The 21,232-nt window shown below is 23.3% G+C and overlaps 1 protein-coding gene across 2 annotated transcripts in view; it reads left to right on the plus strand.

The window, feature by feature from the left end:
* Positions 1-21,232, plus strand: part of LOC122510281 — a 209,588-nt gene that overhangs the window by 74,603 nt on the left and 113,753 nt on the right. For both annotated transcript variants that reach the window (XM_043624799.1, XM_043624800.1), the window contains exon 7: positions 14,956-15,198. In XM_043624799.1, coding sequence (XP_043480734.1) covers positions 14,956-15,198 — 243 coding nt within the window. The remainder of the gene's footprint in view (positions 1-14,955; positions 15,199-21,232) is intronic.

The raw sequence follows: 21,232 nt of genomic DNA on the forward strand, positions 1-21,232 counted from the left end.
TCTTTTTCTGTAAATTATCTATTCTTAACTATACTAAATAATAATTTTCGTATTTCATTCTTTCATTAATTCAATTCATTAAATAATTAATTTCATCAAATTCAATTATTTTCACAAATAAAGTGTTCCACAAGAATTTAATTATTTAAAATTAAATTTTCGAAATATTTATTATATTTTGAAGAAATTAATTATTTAAAAAAATGTTTATAAAATTCTTTTAAAGAATTCAATTATTTTCAAAAATAACAAAATTTTTCACAGAAATTCAGTTCTTTTTAAACAGAAACCTTTCTCTGTAAATTATCGCTATTATCTATTATTTATTGTCTATTATCTACTAAATAATAATTTTCGTTTTTCATTCTTTCATTAATTCTGTCTGTCCACACTTTAAAGTTAGTTTTTGTGTATGCTTTTGTTTTTTTCTTTTTCTTTAAAAAATATTGTTTGACAAATCGAAAATATGCAGGTATTTTTTTTTGTTTTATAATAAAATAATATTTGAAATTAGAAAATTAAAAAAAATTATGATTAACAAATACATTTTATTTATTATATGCTTTCTTCTATAACAATTTTCTTTTGACTGATCTAAATTATGAAAATTTTTTTCCTTTTTATTTATAAAAGTATGAAAGCAAATTGTTCATTGTTTAAAAATTATGATTAAGAAATAGGAAATATACACATTTTATGCATAATTTCTATTTCTAAAGAACAATATTCTTCACAAACTCATTCTTTTCTTTTGGAAAAGAAACATTACATTTTTCCGTTTCTTAATATTTTTGTAGAAAATTCTCAATTTTCATAAGGAAATAATTTGCATTATTTTTATTTCTTAATTACAATTGCTTTAATAAAATTCAAAGCTTTTTTAAAATAAAGGAAAAATAGTTTATAAATTCTATTTGTCAATTACAAATTTTAATTGAAAATGAAATTAAAACTTTTTAAATTTTTAGAAAATAAAGAAAAAGAATTTACTCAAAAAAAATGTTCTGATACATTTATTTACGAATTTCTTTTGAATTATTTGAAAATATCAATAACTTTTTTTTTAAATAAATATTTAATTATTATTATTTTTCCATAAGAATTAAGATTTTCAAAAATTTCAAATTCAAACCTTCTTGAAATTAAATAAGTTATGAAAAATTGTTATAAAACATGACCGAGTGATAAAATCATTATTTTATATTATAAGAATATTGTTACTGGTAGGTAACTTCTTCAAAATTATTTTCATCATTTCAATTCAATTATTATTTTTTTAGAATTTTTAATTACTTTTTATGAAAATAATTAAATTCCTTAAAAAAAATTTATTATTTATGAAAATAATAAAATTTTTGCGAACGATTATATTAGAATTTTCTAAAAATAATTGAATTTTCGAAAAGAAATTTATTACTTTTAAAAATAATTAAATTCTTGTGTTGAATATAGTTATTTATGAAAATAATTGATTTTTGCAAAGAATTTTGTTAAAATTCCTCAAAATAATTGAATTTTTGGGAATAGTTTTGTTATTTATCAAAATAATTGAATTCATTCTAAAAAAAAATTTAATTGAATTCTTGGGAAGAATTTTATTAAAATCTAAAAGAATAATTGAATTATTTCAAAAACATTAATTAAAATGGTCTTTAAAATAATTGATTTCTTTTGAACAATTTTATTAAAATATTTGAATTCTGGTATTTTTTAAAGGATCTTAATTTTGAAAAATATTTGAAAATAATTGAATTCCTGTCAAAAATTCTAATTTTTTTTGTAAATAATTGAATTCATCCAAAGAACTTAAAAAAACATTTTTTTTAAATTGATTTCTTCGAGGAATTGAAATTAATTTTTAAGAATAATTACATTTCTTGAGCAATTCTCGTAAAATTGTATTAGAAATAATTGAAATCCGGCGATGAATTTTATTATTTATGAAAATAATTAAATTGTTGCTAAGAATTTTATTAAAATTTTCAAAAATAATTGAATTCATGAGATGAATTTTATTATTTATGAAAATAATTGAATTATTGCGAAAAATTTTTAAAAAGAATTGAATTTCAGTAAAAAAAATTTTGTTATTTTTGAAAATAATTGAATTCCTGTGAAATTTTTATTATTTATGAAAATAATTTTGTCGTTTTTTTTTTAAATTTCATGCGCGACTATTTTGCGACTTTTTCGGAAATTTCATGCGACTTTTGTTGTAAATTTATGCGACCAAAGCGACTTTTTTTAGGTCTTAAAGTCAATCCGAGCCATGTTAATTTTTTAAGGGGAGAAAAGGGCTAAACTTTTTTCTAAATTGTAAAAAAGAAAAATTTTTTAAGCTCCATTAATTAATTTAACATTGTATGGAGAATTGTTTTTTTCCAAAATCATTGACATAGAACAGAGATATGTTTTTAAATATTTTATAAAGATGAAAAAGGAGTAAAGAAGAAGTGTATATACGAAAAAGAAGCGAGACTGAGCTCCATAAATCACTTTAGTTTCAGTACTTGTCTCTCCTGAAATTGATCGGTTCAAGAAGCAGAACCTTCTTTCGTTGGCTACGGATACCGATATAATTACGGGTGCAAAAAGAGAAAAAGAATAGTGGTCGAATGAAATTTACACGAGTCGTCTATTTTCTCGTGACGACGACAACGACGACTTTGCTCCTAATCGATGTATCGCTCCAATGTGTTGTATATAGTGTGTATATATGTATATAGTATACTCTCGATTATACAGTCCTCTCCTCCATCGTCAGGTAATCTCATGGTGTTCTCAACCGTGAATTATGTACTACTTATTACTATACCCACTGTCCTTGGATGAGTTGAACCATATCTCTCACTAAAAATCGCTTAGTTCTAGTGCCTTTCATGATATTGTATAGTATCTTCTTTTCCTATATATTATACATGTAAAAATAAATTTGTAAATAAACAAATTTTCTTTGACTCCAATGGGGATCATTATATATAAAGCTAATCTCAGATGGCAGCACCATAGCAAGATTTGTCTAGCGCTTAATTTTTTATTTCGCGAAAAGTCATATTTGTTTTACAAACAAATGGGCGAAGTAAATAAATACTTTTTTTGGAATTGTGAAAAGTTAAAAATTGAATTACTTGGGTGAGGAATTTGTGTCACAGGAAAAAAGACGGTTTTGCTAGTCACAGTATCGTAAAAGTATAGATAAAAAAAATTGAGGTTATGTTGCCTGTTATTAAAAGTATTGTAAACACATTTTAATTTTGAATCTCCCAACATCTTTAAATAGTTTTCCGTACTTTATTATAACCAATATTTCTGATCTAATGATTTTATTCTTCATTTACATGAACAAAAACCATTTATATTGTTTAATTAATATTATGCAACAAATCACATTTAAAATTTTGCGCCATAAAATCTTATAGTAGTGCTGCACTCTACTGGTCAAATTTGGCTGTGAGGATCCCCATTTTCTTTGACTCCAAGTTTTTTGAATTAAAGAATTTATAGCGTCAAAGAAATAATTCTTGTTGAATTTAAAAACGAAAATTTCTTTGCTACAAATAGTTTTTGAATCAAAGAAATTTTCTTTAAATAAAAATTATTTGATTCAAGCACCTAAATGTTTATTTGACAATAAACAAATATGTTATTTGAATCACCCAGTAAACAAAAACTAATTGAAATAAATTAAAAAGAATTCACAAAGAGCTTCAGTGAATCCCGCTTTGTGACAAATACGAATTGGAGCTATGTTGCAATTTTCCTGAATTCGTCAAACTGTATTGAAATCCCAAATCTTCTATTCTTACTAATTCAATGGACAAAATTTGGGGCCTTTAATTTTTTTTAATTCGCCAACACGAATTCAATGCATGCCTTGGCCATTTCTTTCGAATGCGAATTCGTTTGCACAAATTCAGGCAAATTGAATCGAATTCAATCGAATATACGAAAAGCTTGAATGAATCCCGCTTTCTACCAAAAATCTTAATTCATTTCAATCCGTTTGAATTAGTTTTTTTTACTGGGGCAAATAAATTTTTTTTTCATTGTAAATAAAGTTTTATACATAAATTTATAGCTCGACTCTCCTATATAAAATCACAGATGATGGTAGAATTTACACGAAACTCGAGCTATCGATATTAGACCTCTATTATTTTCAATCATAAGTAGGACGCTTCAATTTTGTCATATTTTTTCTTCTATATTCACCAATAGATATCTTCTCAGAACTGTTTTCTTTCTACGAACTAATTACCATTTTGAAAGTTTTCAATTGTTTTATAACTATTATATATATAAATTATTTTCTGACATTTGTTATTCTTTTTTTTGTTCACCGCTGAGCAAAAAAGAAAGAAAATTTGATGACACAGAAAATCCTTGATGCGAATTTCCTTTCAATGGAAAATTTCATCTTGTCTCCCTTTCACTTATTTCTTTTCGTTTTTTTGTGTCCTTTGTTTTATTATTAACCGCAGCATTTTTTTTTTATTATATTTACTCTCTAAATATCATATTTTTCTGCGCCAAATAAATTTTTCCATTTCCTGTGTGAAAAAGTATTATGGTAGTGTTTTCGATAAATATTGGCCTGCGAGATTTAAAAAAAGTTCACTAATGAGTCATGAACTATTTGGCACTATTTAAGTATTTTTTTAATTATTAGCAGAAAATAAGAATTTCTTTTTGTCATTTCTTGTTGTAATTGAGAAATGTAATAATAGGAAAAAATTTGTCACGATCGTATTTTCTCTCTTGATTATTGCGTCAGTATTTGTGTGCATTTGAAGTAGTGTCATATAACATGACCCCCGCGAGTATACTAATTTCGATGCTCAATTGGTCGTTGGTTTTAGAATTAGAAAGTGGTTAAGAGATTTAATTGCAATGTTCTCAGTTCTATGGTTTTGAACTCGTCTCTAATTAATATGACAGGTTCTTTGAAGTGACATATTAATTTTCAGTAATACTTGCTGAACTCTTCCATAACGATCAATTACAGAAATGCTTCCTAGTAAATTATGTTGTTAATCATCCGTTATTATCGTCATGAGTATTATTAAAATCTTATTTCATCTTATTTCATTTCACGGATAAAAGGTAAATAAATAATTGCATTTGATGATTAATTCTAACAGTGAGACATTGTTTGTATATATTTTAATTTTACCCTATGCTTACATATTTTTTGTCACTTGGAAAAATGCGAAGCTTCGTTAATAACGAACAGTTGTGGACTGTCTACCAGCCCTTTTGAGTTTTTTTTTGTATATGAGAAGACTGACCTCGCCTAACGATTTTGCAAACAAAATTTAAATTTTTCATTTTTTAAAAAGTCTATGTCTTTATTTGATTTTTATTTCGATTATCTTTTATGACTTTTATTTCGATTATCTGTTGTGATAAAAAGAGAAACGATTAAAATTTAATTTTCCATTGAACGTAATGTTTAATTATCATTTATTACGTAAATAGTTTTCCCTTATTTTTTTTCTGTTATTGTTATTTTGCGCAATTATTTTTATGTTCAGAATAATTCGCACTAACAATTATCACACCAATATAATGATTGCATTATTAAAAATAATCCATTGTTTTGTCACTTATCCATTCAGGAGTCTGTAATTATATTATTACATGCGCATTGTTTTCTGTTTAGATCTTTTTTTTTTCTTTTCAAATATAAATATAGAAAAGATTTAGTAATAATTACAGACTTTAGTAAAATAATAATGACGCATGTGACAAAAATTAGTTGGAAAAATTTATGTTTTCGCAAAACGGTAAACAACGAGAGTCTTGACATTTCTTTTTATCTGGATTCAGTACGTATCCTAAGAGACGACGAAACAAGGGAAAGAGTTTTAAGAAATATTACTTACTTTTGCTGTTAGTTGCATTCAGGAAAAAAGAAAATAAGAGTGCTAAAGAATCCCAAGCGAAGGTATATAGCAACACATATATACCTGAAAAAAAAGACAAAAAAGAAATAGAATTAAAAATAAAATCCCGCACGAATTACAAGCACGCGATATAAAAGGAAAAAAAGTATATTGAAAAGAATTGCCCTTAAGGATATCTGTTTTGCATATATGAATGTTTCCCTGGAACTTTTCTATATATTTTGCATTCTGCAAGTAGATTATGATGGAAACTATTGCCTCATATTTCTGATAATTACGTAAAAATTATTATTTAAATTTTAAATTGCTTAATTTGAATTATATAATAAAATAATGATAGTACTAATATTATAGTGGAATAATAAAAAGTATAATATAATTATAATAAATTTATACAATATAAAAAATTATAATTGCACTATAGCTGAATTTATAATACTTTAGAATCAAAAAATTACAAGAATAGTTCAATTATTTTTCTACTCTCTAAATTTGAATATCAGTGAGTGAATTTTTGCTTTTGAATTAGTAAATTTTACTAATACGGGGTTGTCACAGGTCAGGGAAAAGTCAGGGAAAGTAAAATTGGTCAGGGAAGTCAGGGAAAAGTCAAGGATTTTTATTTAAGTAACTGGAAAAAATTGAATTTTGGAGAAGTTACAAATAATTGCAGAAATTCAATTATTTTCAAAAGTAATAAAATTCTTCGCAGAAATTCAATTATGTTCAAAAATTAGAAAATATTCTCATAAAAATTCGATTATCTTTAAAAATAATAAAATTCTTCTCCAAATTTCAATTATTTTCAAAAATTTTAATAAAATTCTTTGCAAAATTTCAATTATTTTCAAAAAATTTTTCTCAATTCAATGATTTTCAATATCTAGAGTTTTAATAAAATTTTTCAAAAGAATTCAATTATTTAAAAAAAAAATTTTGATAAAATTCTAAGCAAACTTCGCAATAATTCAATTATTTTCATAAATAATAACATTTTTTACAAAAATTCTATTATTTTCATGAATAATAAAATTCATCATAGAATTTCAATTATTTTAAATACAATTTTAATTGAATTCCTCGAAAAATTTAATTCTTGAAAATTTTATTAAAATTTCTCGAAAAAATTCAAATTTGTTGATAAAATTCTTTATGATAATTCAGTTTCGAAAAACATTAATTCATTCAATAAATTATTTATTTTTGTATTTAAATAATTGAATTCTTGTAGAATTTTCCAATAAAAATTGATTTGAAAATGAATATTAGTTAAAATTTTAGATCATAATTGAATATTAAAAGCATTATAGCATGAATGTTTAAACATAATTGATAATTGAATTCTTTCGAAGAATTTTAACAAAATTTTTTAAAATTGTGACATTTTTCGAAGAATTTACTTAAAATTGTATTAAAAATAATTGAATTCCTGCATCGAATTTTATTACATTTTTTTTAAATAATTGAATTCTTTTGAGAACTTTTATTAAAAAAGTAGATTGTGAAAATATTTGAATTTCAACGAAGAATTTCATTATATTCGTGAAATGTAATTAATTTCTTACAAAAACATTAAGAGAATAATTCCATTTTTCTAGGAATTTACTTTAAATTGTATTATAAATAATTGAAATCCTCAGAAAAATTTTATAATTTATGAAAATAATGTAATTCTTACAACGAATTTTATCAATTTTTTTTTTAAATAATTGAATTCATGTGAAAATTTTTATTACTTGTAAAAATAATTGAATTTATGCAACGAATTTTATTACATTTTATTTGAATAATTATATTCTCTTGAAAACTTGTATTAAAAATGTAAATTTTTAAATGTAAAATTTATGAAAATAATTGAATTCTTGCAACGAATTTTATTATAATTTTTGTAAATAATTTAATTTAGAAAAAAAAAATTTTATGGAAATTAAAATTTTTATAAAACATGAAGATATCAATCACTCCGAGTCTTCGACTCGAAGTAATTGATATCTTCATGTTTTATAATATAATATTCTTATAAGTTGTTTAATTTTAAAAATGTTTGAATTTGAATGAATTTTGAAGAATTTTAATTCCTATGGAAAAATAATAATTAAATTTATTAAATACTTATTTAAAAATTTAGTTATTAATGTTTGCGAATAATTTTACAATTTAAGAAATTCGTTAGTAAATGTAATGGAATGTTTTTCTGAGTATCTAATAATTTTCAGAGTGAATCAGAATATTCTTCATGGTCAGGGAAAAAGTGAAAATTTTGTCTGGAAATCAGGGAAAAGTCGAGGAAAAATAAAATTAAATATATTTGTGGCAACCCTGTAATATTACAAATATTATTAAAAACTAATAAATTAGTAGAAATTACTATTTATTAGTAATGACTGACTTTTTGCTTTTGAATTAGTAAAATTTACTAATTTAAAAGCAAAAAGTCAGTCGCTAGTGCAAATTAGTAAATAACATTTTTACTAATTTAAAAAAGTAAATTAGTTCAAAACAAATTTACAGAAATTTTAGTTACTTTCATACAAACTGAAAATAAATTTCAACTATAATAATAATGTCTCTAACTAATACAGATCTGGAGAGAAAATAATTTAATTATAAAAATAATCGTATTCTTGAAAAATTCATCTCAGAAGACGTGAGATTTATACAATGTTTGGAAACATTCGAAATTTAAAATGATAAACATTTTTGGGTCATAGCCTGCATTTTTTTTTAATTTATCAAATAGTTTATTTTGACAGTGCTTTCATAAAGTGGACATATTTTCATGTCCAAAAACGGAAATTTGAAATTTATATATTGAAAGAAAAACGATTAGAATATAAATTTTAGAAAAACGGTTTTTTGGAGAATACGCCCAAATATGTGAAAGGGACGATTATTATTTTTTTTTAATGTTGAGGCGCGTGTTTGTGATGCACAGGTGCACGTATAATTTCCTAATTTAATTATGTTCTTTTGACCCCTTGGCGCGCTTGTATTATATATATGCACAATTTCTTCTCTTGAAATGGAAACTCTTTGTTGGGAATAATTCGAGAAGAATAATGCGAGTCATCTTCCGAGAGCCTCGGGTGAAAGCAGAAGCTGAAAAAATCGAGCAATAAAGAAACTTAATTGCTGCATGCATCCAATTCTCACTATGATTATTATTATTATTATTATTATTATTATTAAAATTATTAAAATTATTATTATTATTATTAAATTATTTATTACTATTTTTAAATTATTATTATTTCTATTATTATCATTATCATTGTTTTTATTTTTCTTATTGCTATACAAATGTCTATTATTAATTTATTATTTTTATTATTATCAATTTTTTTATTATTTTTGATTTTATTTCTTTATTGTTATACAAAAGCTCGAAAGTACGAAACAATAAAAAAAAAATTATCAAATAATTGCATATTATTATAGACTGAAAAATTTAATTTGATTCAAGCAAACGATTATTTTTCTACTGTCAAATAAATATTTACTTGAGTCAAGTAATTTTAGTATTTGAACTAAATACTATTTAATATTTCCCTAAAGTTTTAAACGTTCAAAAGGACGACATTTTTTTCACGTTTAAATATTTTCAGAAATTATTTCAATGAAATGGAAAATAATGTAAATTAACCATTTACTTAGTTGAAAAAAGAACTTTTTTAATGTACAAAATAATTTTTTGCAATAAAATAAAAAATAAAGGGGAGTAAGGAAAAAAATTGTTGTTCAAATGAATGCTTGAAACTTTAGGGGCAGCAAATAAATATTTATTTGGTGACAAAATAAAGAAATTACTAAATAAATATTTGCTTCTAAATACTAAATAAATATTTAATTTAATTAATTGAATTAGTTTAATTAGTTGAATTAATTGAATTAATTAAATATAATGAAAATTTCATGAATTGATTGAATATAATTTTTTCTACTCGATGTGAAATTATGCATAAAAAATGCAGAAAGAAGGGAAAATGCGAGTTGAGAGGAGGAAGGTCAGGAAAAGATTTTCGAGAGGCAGGTGCAACAGACTCGGAATCTGTAGGTTTAATATTGGCAGGTCCTCATTATGATGATCGAAAACCAGAAAAGTATCCGGATTAGAAAGACTTCTCTCGCTCCATCTCTCTCTGTCTCTCGTAACCTGATGTTCAATTGCCTGGCAAGTGACAATTGAATTGTAAAATCTTAAAAATCAATTGTTTCGGGAACAATATTCTCAAGGCTGTAGGGGCCTCTTCGTCAACAAGCCCGCCTATGGTAAAGTATTTTACTGTACTATTACCATTTTTGTTCCGTTCGTAACCCGGGGGATTATAGGATTATGAGAATTTTTAACAGTATGCCGAAAATCTTTCTTTTTTTTCTTCTTCTTTTTTGTAAAGAAACTTTTACCTACTGGTACATAATTATTATATTAAAATCCCGAAACGATATTATATTGTCAATGTCCTAAAATTTACTTTTATTTCGTCACCTTTCGAAATGGCGCGAGAATATAATGCCACGCCTTTCTGGTAAAACTCCCATTTTTTCCGTGTGCGAAAAACTTTCTATTATTATAAACTCTAAAATGGGGGAAAAAATTTTTTTATATTTTGAAAGAAGAAAAAAATAGGTTTTTGTTGTTTTTGAAAAACTGGTATGTTTTTGTAAATAAAAAGTTGGTGAAAGGGTGTATTGACACGTTTTAAAATTTTATTGTCTTGTGTGCGAGAGGTTTTGAGTTATAACTGGCAAAAGTTGGGACAATTGGCAAATTAGTGCTCGTATGCGGTCATTGCCTTCGTGTGTCGCTGCTAATATTACGTTATTACAAGTTGGACACGCTACCGTCATATGGCGTTTAATGCCGCATAGACTTTAGTCCATCGTCAGATCAACGGATAAAAAGGACAAAAGCAATACGCCTTTTATTGCACTTGTTCACGACACGTAATAATTTTCTTTCACTCTTTCAAAAGTCAAGGGGGGTTGAGAGCTGAGAAAAACTGAATATTTATAAGTAAAACAATTTTTTTTGTTTACTCCTTTGTGTTTTTTTGTTTGTTCCTTTTTATTTCATTTATCTCATTTCAATTGTGTAGTTTCTTTCCAGTTTTTACCATATTTTGCATACTTTTTTGTTTGCTAAAATTTCCCATAGGATATTTTTTTCTGTTTCTTATGTTAATTGTTGAACTCATTTTAAAAGAAAGAAAAGTGAAACTCGAGATATGCTTTAGCATTTAAAAACCGAAAAAAAATCGTATGAAAGGAAATGAACAATTATTATCTATTGAAAATAGAATGTTCTCAACGGAAAAATTGATTTTTATTCGATAGAGAAAAACGTTGGGTGGGAAAAATTGTTGATACATAGTTAAAGGTGACTGGGTATATTGAGAGGCAAATAATGGAAAATGGAAATGAACCACCCCTTGAAAAGTAATTAACATGAAACAAGACATGTGGTATAAGTGTGCAGGTGTACACGACTTAACGATTTTTCCATAAGCCTATGTCATGATTACTCTGCATGTAGTATGGTTTTTTCATTGCTTGTTGTTCGCCAACCCTTTTTCTATACTCAACGAGTATTCGATGTACACAATTCTCATTGCAAAAGTCGACAAGAAAACATCGACTCTTTTCATTTTTAATTTCTATGCATATTACAGGGCTTGGATTGTGCGAATTTTTCGATTTTTTCGACTTTTTTTTTAAGGAACTGCGACTAATCGACTTTTTCCAGATTTTTTTGAGTAAAATGCGACTAATTGACTTTTTTTTCACATTTTTCAATTACTTTTTGACTTAAATTTTGAATAGCAGAAATATTTTTCTGTAAATTATCTATTATCTATTATTAACTAAATAATAATTTTCGTATTTCATTCTTTTATTAATTCGATTCATTAAATAATTAATTTCATTAAATTCAATTATTTTCACAAATAAAGTATTTTCCACAAGAATTCAATTATTTAAAATAAAATTTACATAATATTTGTTATATTTCGAAAAAATTAATTATTTAAAACAATGTTTATAAAATTCTTATAAAGAAATCAATTATTTTTAAAAATAAGGAGGTTAAAGTTTTGAACGTTTAAATGAACGAAATTTATTTATTTCTTCTTCAAATTAAATTTTTTTTACTATAATTTTGCGTCACTATTAAGCAAATTAATTATAATGTTTCTAAATGTAAAATTTGAATTTTTAATTTGAATTGTAATCAATAATCTATGAAAATATTTTTAACAAAAAATATTTCGTTCATTTGAACGTTAAAAACTTTTTGTTCATTAAAAATAACAAAATTCTTATAAAGAATTTAATTATTTTCAAAAATAACAAATTTTTCACAGAAATTCAGTTCTTTTTAAACAAAAATCTTTTTCTGTAAATTATCTATTATCTACTTCTTTTTTAAATAAATATTTAATAATTATTATCTTTTCATAGATAATTTCGAAAATTTCAAATTAAAGCCTTTTTGAAATTAAACAACTATTATAAAAAATTGTTATAAAACATGAAGAAATCGATCACTCTGAGTCTTCGACTCGGATCAATCGATATCTTCATGTTTTATAATAATTAAAGATGACCGAGTAATTAGATTATTATTTTATATTATAAGAATATTATCACTGTAGGTAAATTCTTCAGAATTATTTTCATCATTTCAATTCAGTTATAATTTTCTAGTATTATTAATTACTTTTTATGAAATAAGTTAATTTCCTTAAAAATATTTTATTATTTATGAAAATAATGAAATTATTGCGAACGATTATATTAGAATTTTTTACAATAATTGAATTTTCAAGAAAAAATTTATTACTTTTCAAAATAATTAAATTCTTGTGATGAATATTGATATTTATGAAAATAATTGATTTTTCCAAAGAATTTTATTAAAATTCCTCAAAATAATTGAATTTTTGTGAAAAATTTTGTTATTTACGGAAATAATTGAATTCATTCTAAAAAATAATTTAATTTAATTCTTGGGAAGAATTTTATTAAAATCTAAAAGAATATATTTAATTATTTCAAAAAAATTAATTGAAATTGTCTTTAAAATAATTGATTTCTTTCGAACAATTTTATTAAAATATTTAAATTCTGGTATTTTTTCAAGGACTTTAATTTTGAAAAATATTTGAAAATAATTGAATTCCTGTGAAAAATTCTAATTTTTTTTTTTGTAAATAATTGAATTCTTCCAAAAAGTTTAAAAAAAACATTTTTTTTTAAAAATTGATATCTTCGAGGAATTGAAATTAAATTTTTAAGAATAATTACATTTTTCGAGCAATTCCTGTAAAATTGTATTAAAAATAATTGAAATCCTGCAATGCATTTTAACATTTATGAAAATAATTGAATAGTTGCGAAGAAATTTATAAAAAAATTTGTAAATTATTGAATTTCTGTGAAATTTTTATTATTTATGAAAATAATTAAATGTTTGCGTACAATTTTATTAAAATTTTTTTTAAATAATAAAATAATCAATTAAAAAATAAATTTTTAAATAAATAATAATCAAACCGATTTTATTCGATTCATTGAAGTATTTTTTTTGCGTTAAAAAATAATTATTACGATTAAAAATTATTTTTGTGTCTCATCGTATATAAAAAATCTACATTCTGTTGTCAGTTATTCGCTCGGATTTAGTATTTTTATTTATATTGAGAAAGATGTTAGAAAAACGAAAGAAATCATTATTTTTTTGACTCATGGCAAATAAAAAAACTACAAATAAAATAATTTTCATAAAAATATTTTGTTACATTCTATACTCAATTCTAATAATATTAATATTTTGCCATTTTTTTTATAAATTTTACAATTTCATGTCTCTTTTTTGTCGTTTTTTCGAAAATTTCATGCGACTTTTTGCGACTTTTGTTGTCAATTTATGCGACTAAAGCTACTTTTTTTACATCTTAAAGTCGATCCGAGCCCTATCATTAGCAATTAATTCTGATTTTCTCATTGTCTGTATTTTTAATTTGGTTAATAATAGTAGTATTGAATTGTTAAATAAAATACCTGAAGAGTCATAAATGAATAATTCACTTATAGTTCCTAATTCTTTAAATAACTCATTACTTAAAATTTTTAGATACTTTTAGATACTTTAGTCATTTGGAAAAAAATTTTAATAGGTGGAAAGTTCATTTCCAAATGAAATTTATCACCTCTATTTATTCAGCGTGTCCGAACTATGGCGTGAATGAACCGTCAAGTTAAATTTAAATTGATTCCGAATCTTTTTGGTTATAAATCTCAAGTGATGCCAAATGTACTAAATTTACTTGACCTAAAAATAACGAATAAAGTAAAATAGCGGCGGAAGAAAATTTTTGTTTTATGTATTATAGTTACTATTCTAATGAAAAAAAAACAAAAATTCGTCATAACCACCAACTTGAAATCAAATTGAGAACAAGATGATGTTCTAGTTCGTACTTCGTTTTTGTGGTCTCGATAAAGAGATTATACTTGATTTGTACAGCTCATATTGAATCTAGATTTGCGGTTTTAAGCATATTTTTCCTTTAGTTTTTAGATCACGGTTATTTAGATAATTTTACAGTTAAATAATCGTTTTAATATTTTATTTATTTGTAGAGTACGTTAAATAACTAATATAATAAATAAATATAGTAAATATAATAAATTAATATAGTAAATATAATTAATAATTAAATAGGTACAATAAAAGTAAAAGAAGTTCGAGACTGATAAGGAAACTTAGATATGACAATAATTCTTCAGAAAATCAAATAATGTAGGTCGTCTTTCATTTTGGAGGAAATTCATTTGAAATCTGTGGGAGAAAGAATTTCCATATATAAATATACCTTCTCTGGAATTTTTATTTTTATTTCTATGAATTTATGTTAATGTGTTATTTATTAATTTGAACCATTTTTTCCTCCATTGATTTATTTGGTTATATTTAAAGTGTGTTAATTAAAGTGAGGGTAATAAAAATTTTTGTTAAACTTTCTTTTTTCTTCTTTGAATTTTTCAGGTGCTCCAAAAAGACATAGAGGCTCATGGACGAATAGTGAGTTCGGTGGTGAAACTGGGAGAGAAATTAGCAACACAAAATGATGATCAACAAAAAGGAAATGAGGAACAACGACAGCAACAACAGCAGCATTCAGCATTACGAGTAGCAAGCTCTCTTGAACGTCGTTGGCACCTTCTATTTCTTCGTGCTTTGGAATGGCAATGTCACTTTGAGACTCTCGCATCACGTACCTGCAATAAGGTAATGTGCCTTCAAAATTTTTTCACTTTTCCCACATTATATTCAAATTATCAGTTTCAAAATCAGTCCATTATGTTCTTATCTCGATATTTTATCATTATAGATAAAAAAAAAGGGTTTTTGGTCATTACTTACCTACTGCTCGATATTTTCTATTCTCATTTAGCAAAATGAGGGTCTAGATGATTTTTGACAAATTTTGAGTAATGATTTTGTGCTAATGATTTCTTTACTTTAGTTTCGAGATCGCTTTTGAGCTTGCTTTTTAATTTAACGGATATCAGTTGGTAATTTTACTTTTTTTTCGGGAAAAAATAGAACTAATTATTCTTCTTGATTTTTAATTATTTGTAAAATACATTTGCATAAAGGGATGAATTTATTATTATTAAAGTAACGAGATATGGTTTGTGTCCAAAGTGTCCAGATGTTATCTTAAATCCATAGCGAATTGAAAATTTTATACAAATTATAACGAATTACCCTAGTGAGTCTTATATATGCGAACATTTCTTGTTTCTTCTTGCGCGCGTTGTTCATATTTAACTACCAAGATATTATCTCGAATTACATATAGCATTTTTAATATAGTAACATTTCTTATGCGAATTTTATTTTAGAGAAAATTTTCTGAAACACAAAAAGAGTTTTTAAGATTGTCCTAGTTATCGTTCACGATTATTTTAAAAATAATTTTAATAATAATAACAGGCTTCGCACTCGTTCACTAAAACTTACTATTTACTACTTTTCTTACGTTATGTTACTATACTATTTAGGTACTTTTTTTAGATTTCAGCCATTAAAAGCTACTATTTCTGTTTTTTTTAAAAGAATTTACACTACTATAAATTTGCTAATATACTAGAAATCGAAAAACTATTCTCAGAAATTATAATCAAATTCTTTCAAACGATTCAATTATTTTCAAAAAATATTCGTAATTCAATTATTTTCATAAACTTTTGCAAAAGAATTCAATTATTTAAAAAAAAATTAATAAAATTCATCCAAAATTCAATTATTTTCATAAATAATAAACTTTCCATAGGCATTCAATTATTTAACAAAATTTTTGTACAATTCTTCACAATAATTCAATTACTTTCACTAATAATAAAATTTTTCATGGAAATTCAATTTTTAAAAAATTTTTTAATAAAATTCTGAGCTAGAATTCAATTATTTTCATAAAAAATAATAAAACTCATCGAAGAATTTCAAATATTTTTAATACTATTTTAAACTAATTAATCGAAAAACTCAATTATCTTCACAAATAAAGTTTTCCACTAAAATTCAATTATTTAAAATGGAATTTTCATAATATTTATTATATTTCGAAAAAATTGATTATTTAAAACAATATTTAAAAAATTCTTATGAAGAATTCAATTATTTTCAAAAATAACCAAATTTTTCACAGAAATTCAATTTTTTAAAAATTTTTTGATAAAATTCTGAGCTAGAATTCAATTATTTTCGCATAAATAATAAAATTCTTCTCAGGAATTCAATTATTTTTGAAAATTTTAATAAAATTCTTAGCAACTATTCAATTATTTTTATAAATATTAAAATGCATTGTAGGATTTCAATTATTTTTAATACAATTTTACAGAAGTTGCTCAAAAAATTTAATTATTGTCAAAAATTTAACTTCAATTTCTCGAAAAAATTATTTATTTAAAAAAATGTTTTTTAAAATATTCTTTGGAAGAATTCTTATTTACAAAAATATTAGAATTTTTCACAAGAATTCAATTATTTTTAAAATTAAAAAAATACCAGAATTCAAATATTTTAATAAAATTGTTCCAAAGAAATCAATTATTTTAATGACAATTTTAATTAATTTTTTTGAAATAATTCAATTATTGTTTTAGATATTCATAACATTATTCCCAAGAATTCAATTAAATTGTTTTTTCGAAAGAATTCAATTATTTCGATAAATAGCAAAATTATTCCCGAAAAATCAATTATTTTGAGGCATTTGAATAAAATTCTTTGCAAAAATCAATTATTTTCATAAATAACAATATTCATCACAAGAATTTAATTATTTTTAAAAGTAATAAATTTCTTCTTGGAAATTCAATTATTTTAAAAATTTCTACTATTCAATTATAAATATTGCAGGATAAATTTTTAATATATAAAAAATTTAATTTCAATTCCTCGAAGAAATCAATTATTTAAAAAAATGTTTTTTTTAAAATCTTTTGGAAGAATTCAATTATTTACAAAAAAAATTATAATTTTTGACAGGAATTCAATTATTTTCAAAAATATTTTTCAAAATTAAAGTCCTTGAAAAATTACCAGAATTCAAATATTTTAATAAAATTGTTCGAAAGATATAAATTATTTTAAAGACAATTTTAATTAATTTTTTTGAAATAATTAAATTATTCTTTTAGATTTTAATAAAATTTTTCCCTAGAATTCAATTAAATTATTTTTTAGAATGAATTAAATTATTTCGATAAATAACAAAATTATTCCCAAAAATCCAATTATTTTGAGGCATTTTAATCAAATTGTTTGTAAAATTCAATTATTTTCATAAATATCAATATTCATGACAAGAATTCAATTATTTTGAAAAGTAATAAATTTCTTATTGAAAATTCAATTTTTTAAAAAAATGTTAACAAAATCGTTTAGCAAGAATTCAATTATTTTTATAAATAATAAAATGCTTTTTTGGTGTTTAATTATTTTCAGAAAAAACTTAATAAAATACCACAGAGACATTTAATTATTGTTAAAAATTTTAATAGAATTCTTTGTAAGAATTCAATTATTTTCATGGATAAGAAAAATTTCTCAGGAATTCAATCATTTAAAATATAGAATTCGCATAAAATGTAGTCGAAGGAAATTAATTATTTAAAAATTTGTATAAAATTATTCGCAAGAATTAAATTATTTTGATTAATGTTTAAATTCTTCCAGGAATATAATAAAATTTGTTGCAGAAATTTAATTTATTAGCAGGATAAGAAAGAAGTAAATATTTTTTGATGAAAATTAGGCAAAAGGCAGGAAAATAAAATATAGAATAAAATTTTTGTCAGTTTTGTCAAATGTCTAAAACAAGTTTTTTTGGTCGTAAAGTTTAATTTTTCGATAGCTACTTGTTTACTACACGGAGAAAAATATAAAGTAACTTCTACTACTTTTATAGTAAAATATTTCTGGTTAAGCATTTCTGGTAATTTTTACTATACTTTCGAAGTAAATTTTGCTACGTTCGAAGTATATTTTACTACCTACGTTCAAAGAAAATATTTGTAAAAATTAGTAAAATATACTTCGAAAGTATAGTAAAAGTTACCAGAAATGTTTTACTATAAAAATAGTAAAAGTTACTCTATATTTTTCTTCGTGTACTTTTATTGGTTTGAAAGCTATTTTTTTAAAATTAATTATCGAGTGCGAAGTCTGTAATAATTACAATAATAAAAAGTGAGATTTTAATACAGAGCGAAAATTCTAATAGCAGAGAAAGAATAAATAATGACTTTGAAATCAATAGGGGGAATAAAATGATAATCACGAGGAATAGAATTGATTGAGGAATTTGATTTTAATTGCAGTATGGTTAATGTTTTGCAAAGACTCTCTCATCGTCAATAATAATATAATAGAAAAGGATCAACTAGAGATCAAAGTGGATGATTAATAGGAAAAAGCCCTTGAGGTAATCATGATAGAGGCAAATGTATTTGATCTAAAACTCTTTGACCCTCATCTTTTCAATGGATGGATATAGGTTTTGCAATTGCTATTACTATTAGATATCATGAGGTTTCGGAGAGTATTGGCTATTGGTGTGCGTACATCTGACAGGAAGTCTCTCGATAGTGTAAATGTGTACCACTTATCTATCCACAGTTAAATCGATAGGAGCTCATTATGCATGCACAATTGTAGCTCCCACCTGGTGGTTCTCACTCACTTTGCAATGCTTTGCAATGCTTTGCAACAATATTGTCCCAGCCCACTCACTCTCCTATTCTCTCTCTTATATTATTCGTCTGATAATCCCGTACCTGGGACTCGTTCGCTGTAAATACTGTAATAGTGTAATACGTATCCGCTATACGGCCACGGAAGCGTATAGTCTGTTACATTAATGGTTTACACGTGCGCTCATAAATAAAGGGATCCTTCCAAAGGAACCCAGCTACGCTTTGTAATGCGATCTAACACGCTCTTATTATAAGATTTATCGTCAAGATTCCTCTTTTTCGACTCCTTGAACTCTCCACCTCTATTTCGTTAGTTTTTTTATTGGCCATAAAGTTGATATTTACTCTCGATTGGTGGGAGGAGATTCTCCACTCTGGATTACTCTGGGGGTAATAAGAGCGAGAAGGAAGTTAGCGTCTTTCTCACTTGCTCTCATTGCCCCGTTATGCTACTATTTGGGTACTTTTTTTAGATTTCAGCCACTAAAAGCTACAATTTCGGTTTTTTTTTTGAGACTTTCCACTACTTTAACTTCGCTAATACTAGAAATAAAAAATCTATGCTTAAGAATTATAATCAAATACTTTAAAAGGATTCAATTATTATTAAAAAATATTCGAAATTCAATTATTTTCAATATCTATTATTTTCATAAAATTTGGCAACAGAATTCAATTATTTAAAAAAAAATTGCTAAAATTCATCAAAAAATCAATTATTTAACAAAATTTTTATGCAATTCTTCACAATAATTCAAATACTTTTACTAATAATAACATTTTTGATAGAAATTCAATATTTAAAAAAAAAATGTTTGACAAAATTCTAAGCAAGAATTCAACTATTTTCATAAATAATAAAACTCATAAAAGAATTTCAATTATTTTTAATACTGTTTAAAATTATTAATTGAAAACATACATTATTTTCCAAAACAAAAAAATTTTCCACAAGAATTCAATTATTTAAAATAAAATTTTCATAATATTTATTAGGTATATTTCGAAAAATATAATAATTTAATTAAATTCTTTTTAATCATTTTAATAAAAATTTTTACAATAATTTAAATACCTACTCTAATAATAACACTTTTCATGGAAATTCAATTATTTTTGAAAATTTTAATAAAATTCTTAGTAACTATTCAATTATTTTCATAAATAATAAAATTTATTGCAGGTTTTCAATTATTTTTAATACAATTTTAACTGAAATTGCTCAAAATAGGTAATTATTTTTAAAAATTTAAGTTCAATTCCTAGAAAAAATTAATTATTTAAAAAAATCGTTTTTTTTAAATTCTTTGGAAGAATTCAATTATTTACAAAAAAAAGTAGAATTTTTGACAGGAATTCAATTATTTTAAAATATTTCGAAAAAAATTAATTATTTAAAATAATGTTTATAAAATTCTTACGATGAATTCAATTATTTTCATAAATAATAAAATTCATCTCATGAATTCAATTATTTTTGAAAATTTTTATAAAATTCTTAGCAACTATTCAATTATTTTCCTAAATGTTAAAATGCATTGCAGAATTTCAATTATTTTTAATACACAGGAATTGCTCGAAAAATGCAATTATTCTTAAAAATTTAATTTCAATTTCTCGAAAGAAATCAATTTTTAGAAAAAATGTTTTTTTAAAAAGTTTTTTGGATGAATTTAATTTTTTACAAAAAAATTAGAATTTTTGACAGGAATTCAATTATTTTCAAATATTTTTCAAAATTAAGTTTCTTGAAAAAATACCAGAATTTAAATATTTTAATAAAATTGTTCGAAAGAAATCAATTATTTTAAAGACAATTATAATTAATTTCTGTGAAATAATTTAATTACTCTTTTAGATTTTAATAAAACTCTTCCCAAGAATTCATTTAAATTATTTTTTTAAAAAAATTTAATTATTTCGATAAATAACAAAATTATTCCCGAAAATTCAATTATTTTGAGGCATTTTAATAACATTCTTTGCAAAATTCAATTATTTTCATGTATAATAAAATTCATCTCATGAATTCAATTATTTTTGAAAATTTTAAT

This window comes from Leptopilina heterotoma, unplaced genomic scaffold (genome assembly GCF_015476425.1).
Source record: "Leptopilina heterotoma isolate Lh14 unplaced genomic scaffold, ASM1547642v1 Lhet_68, whole genome shotgun sequence".
NCBI lineage: Eukaryota > Metazoa > Arthropoda > Insecta > Hymenoptera > Figitidae > Leptopilina > Leptopilina heterotoma.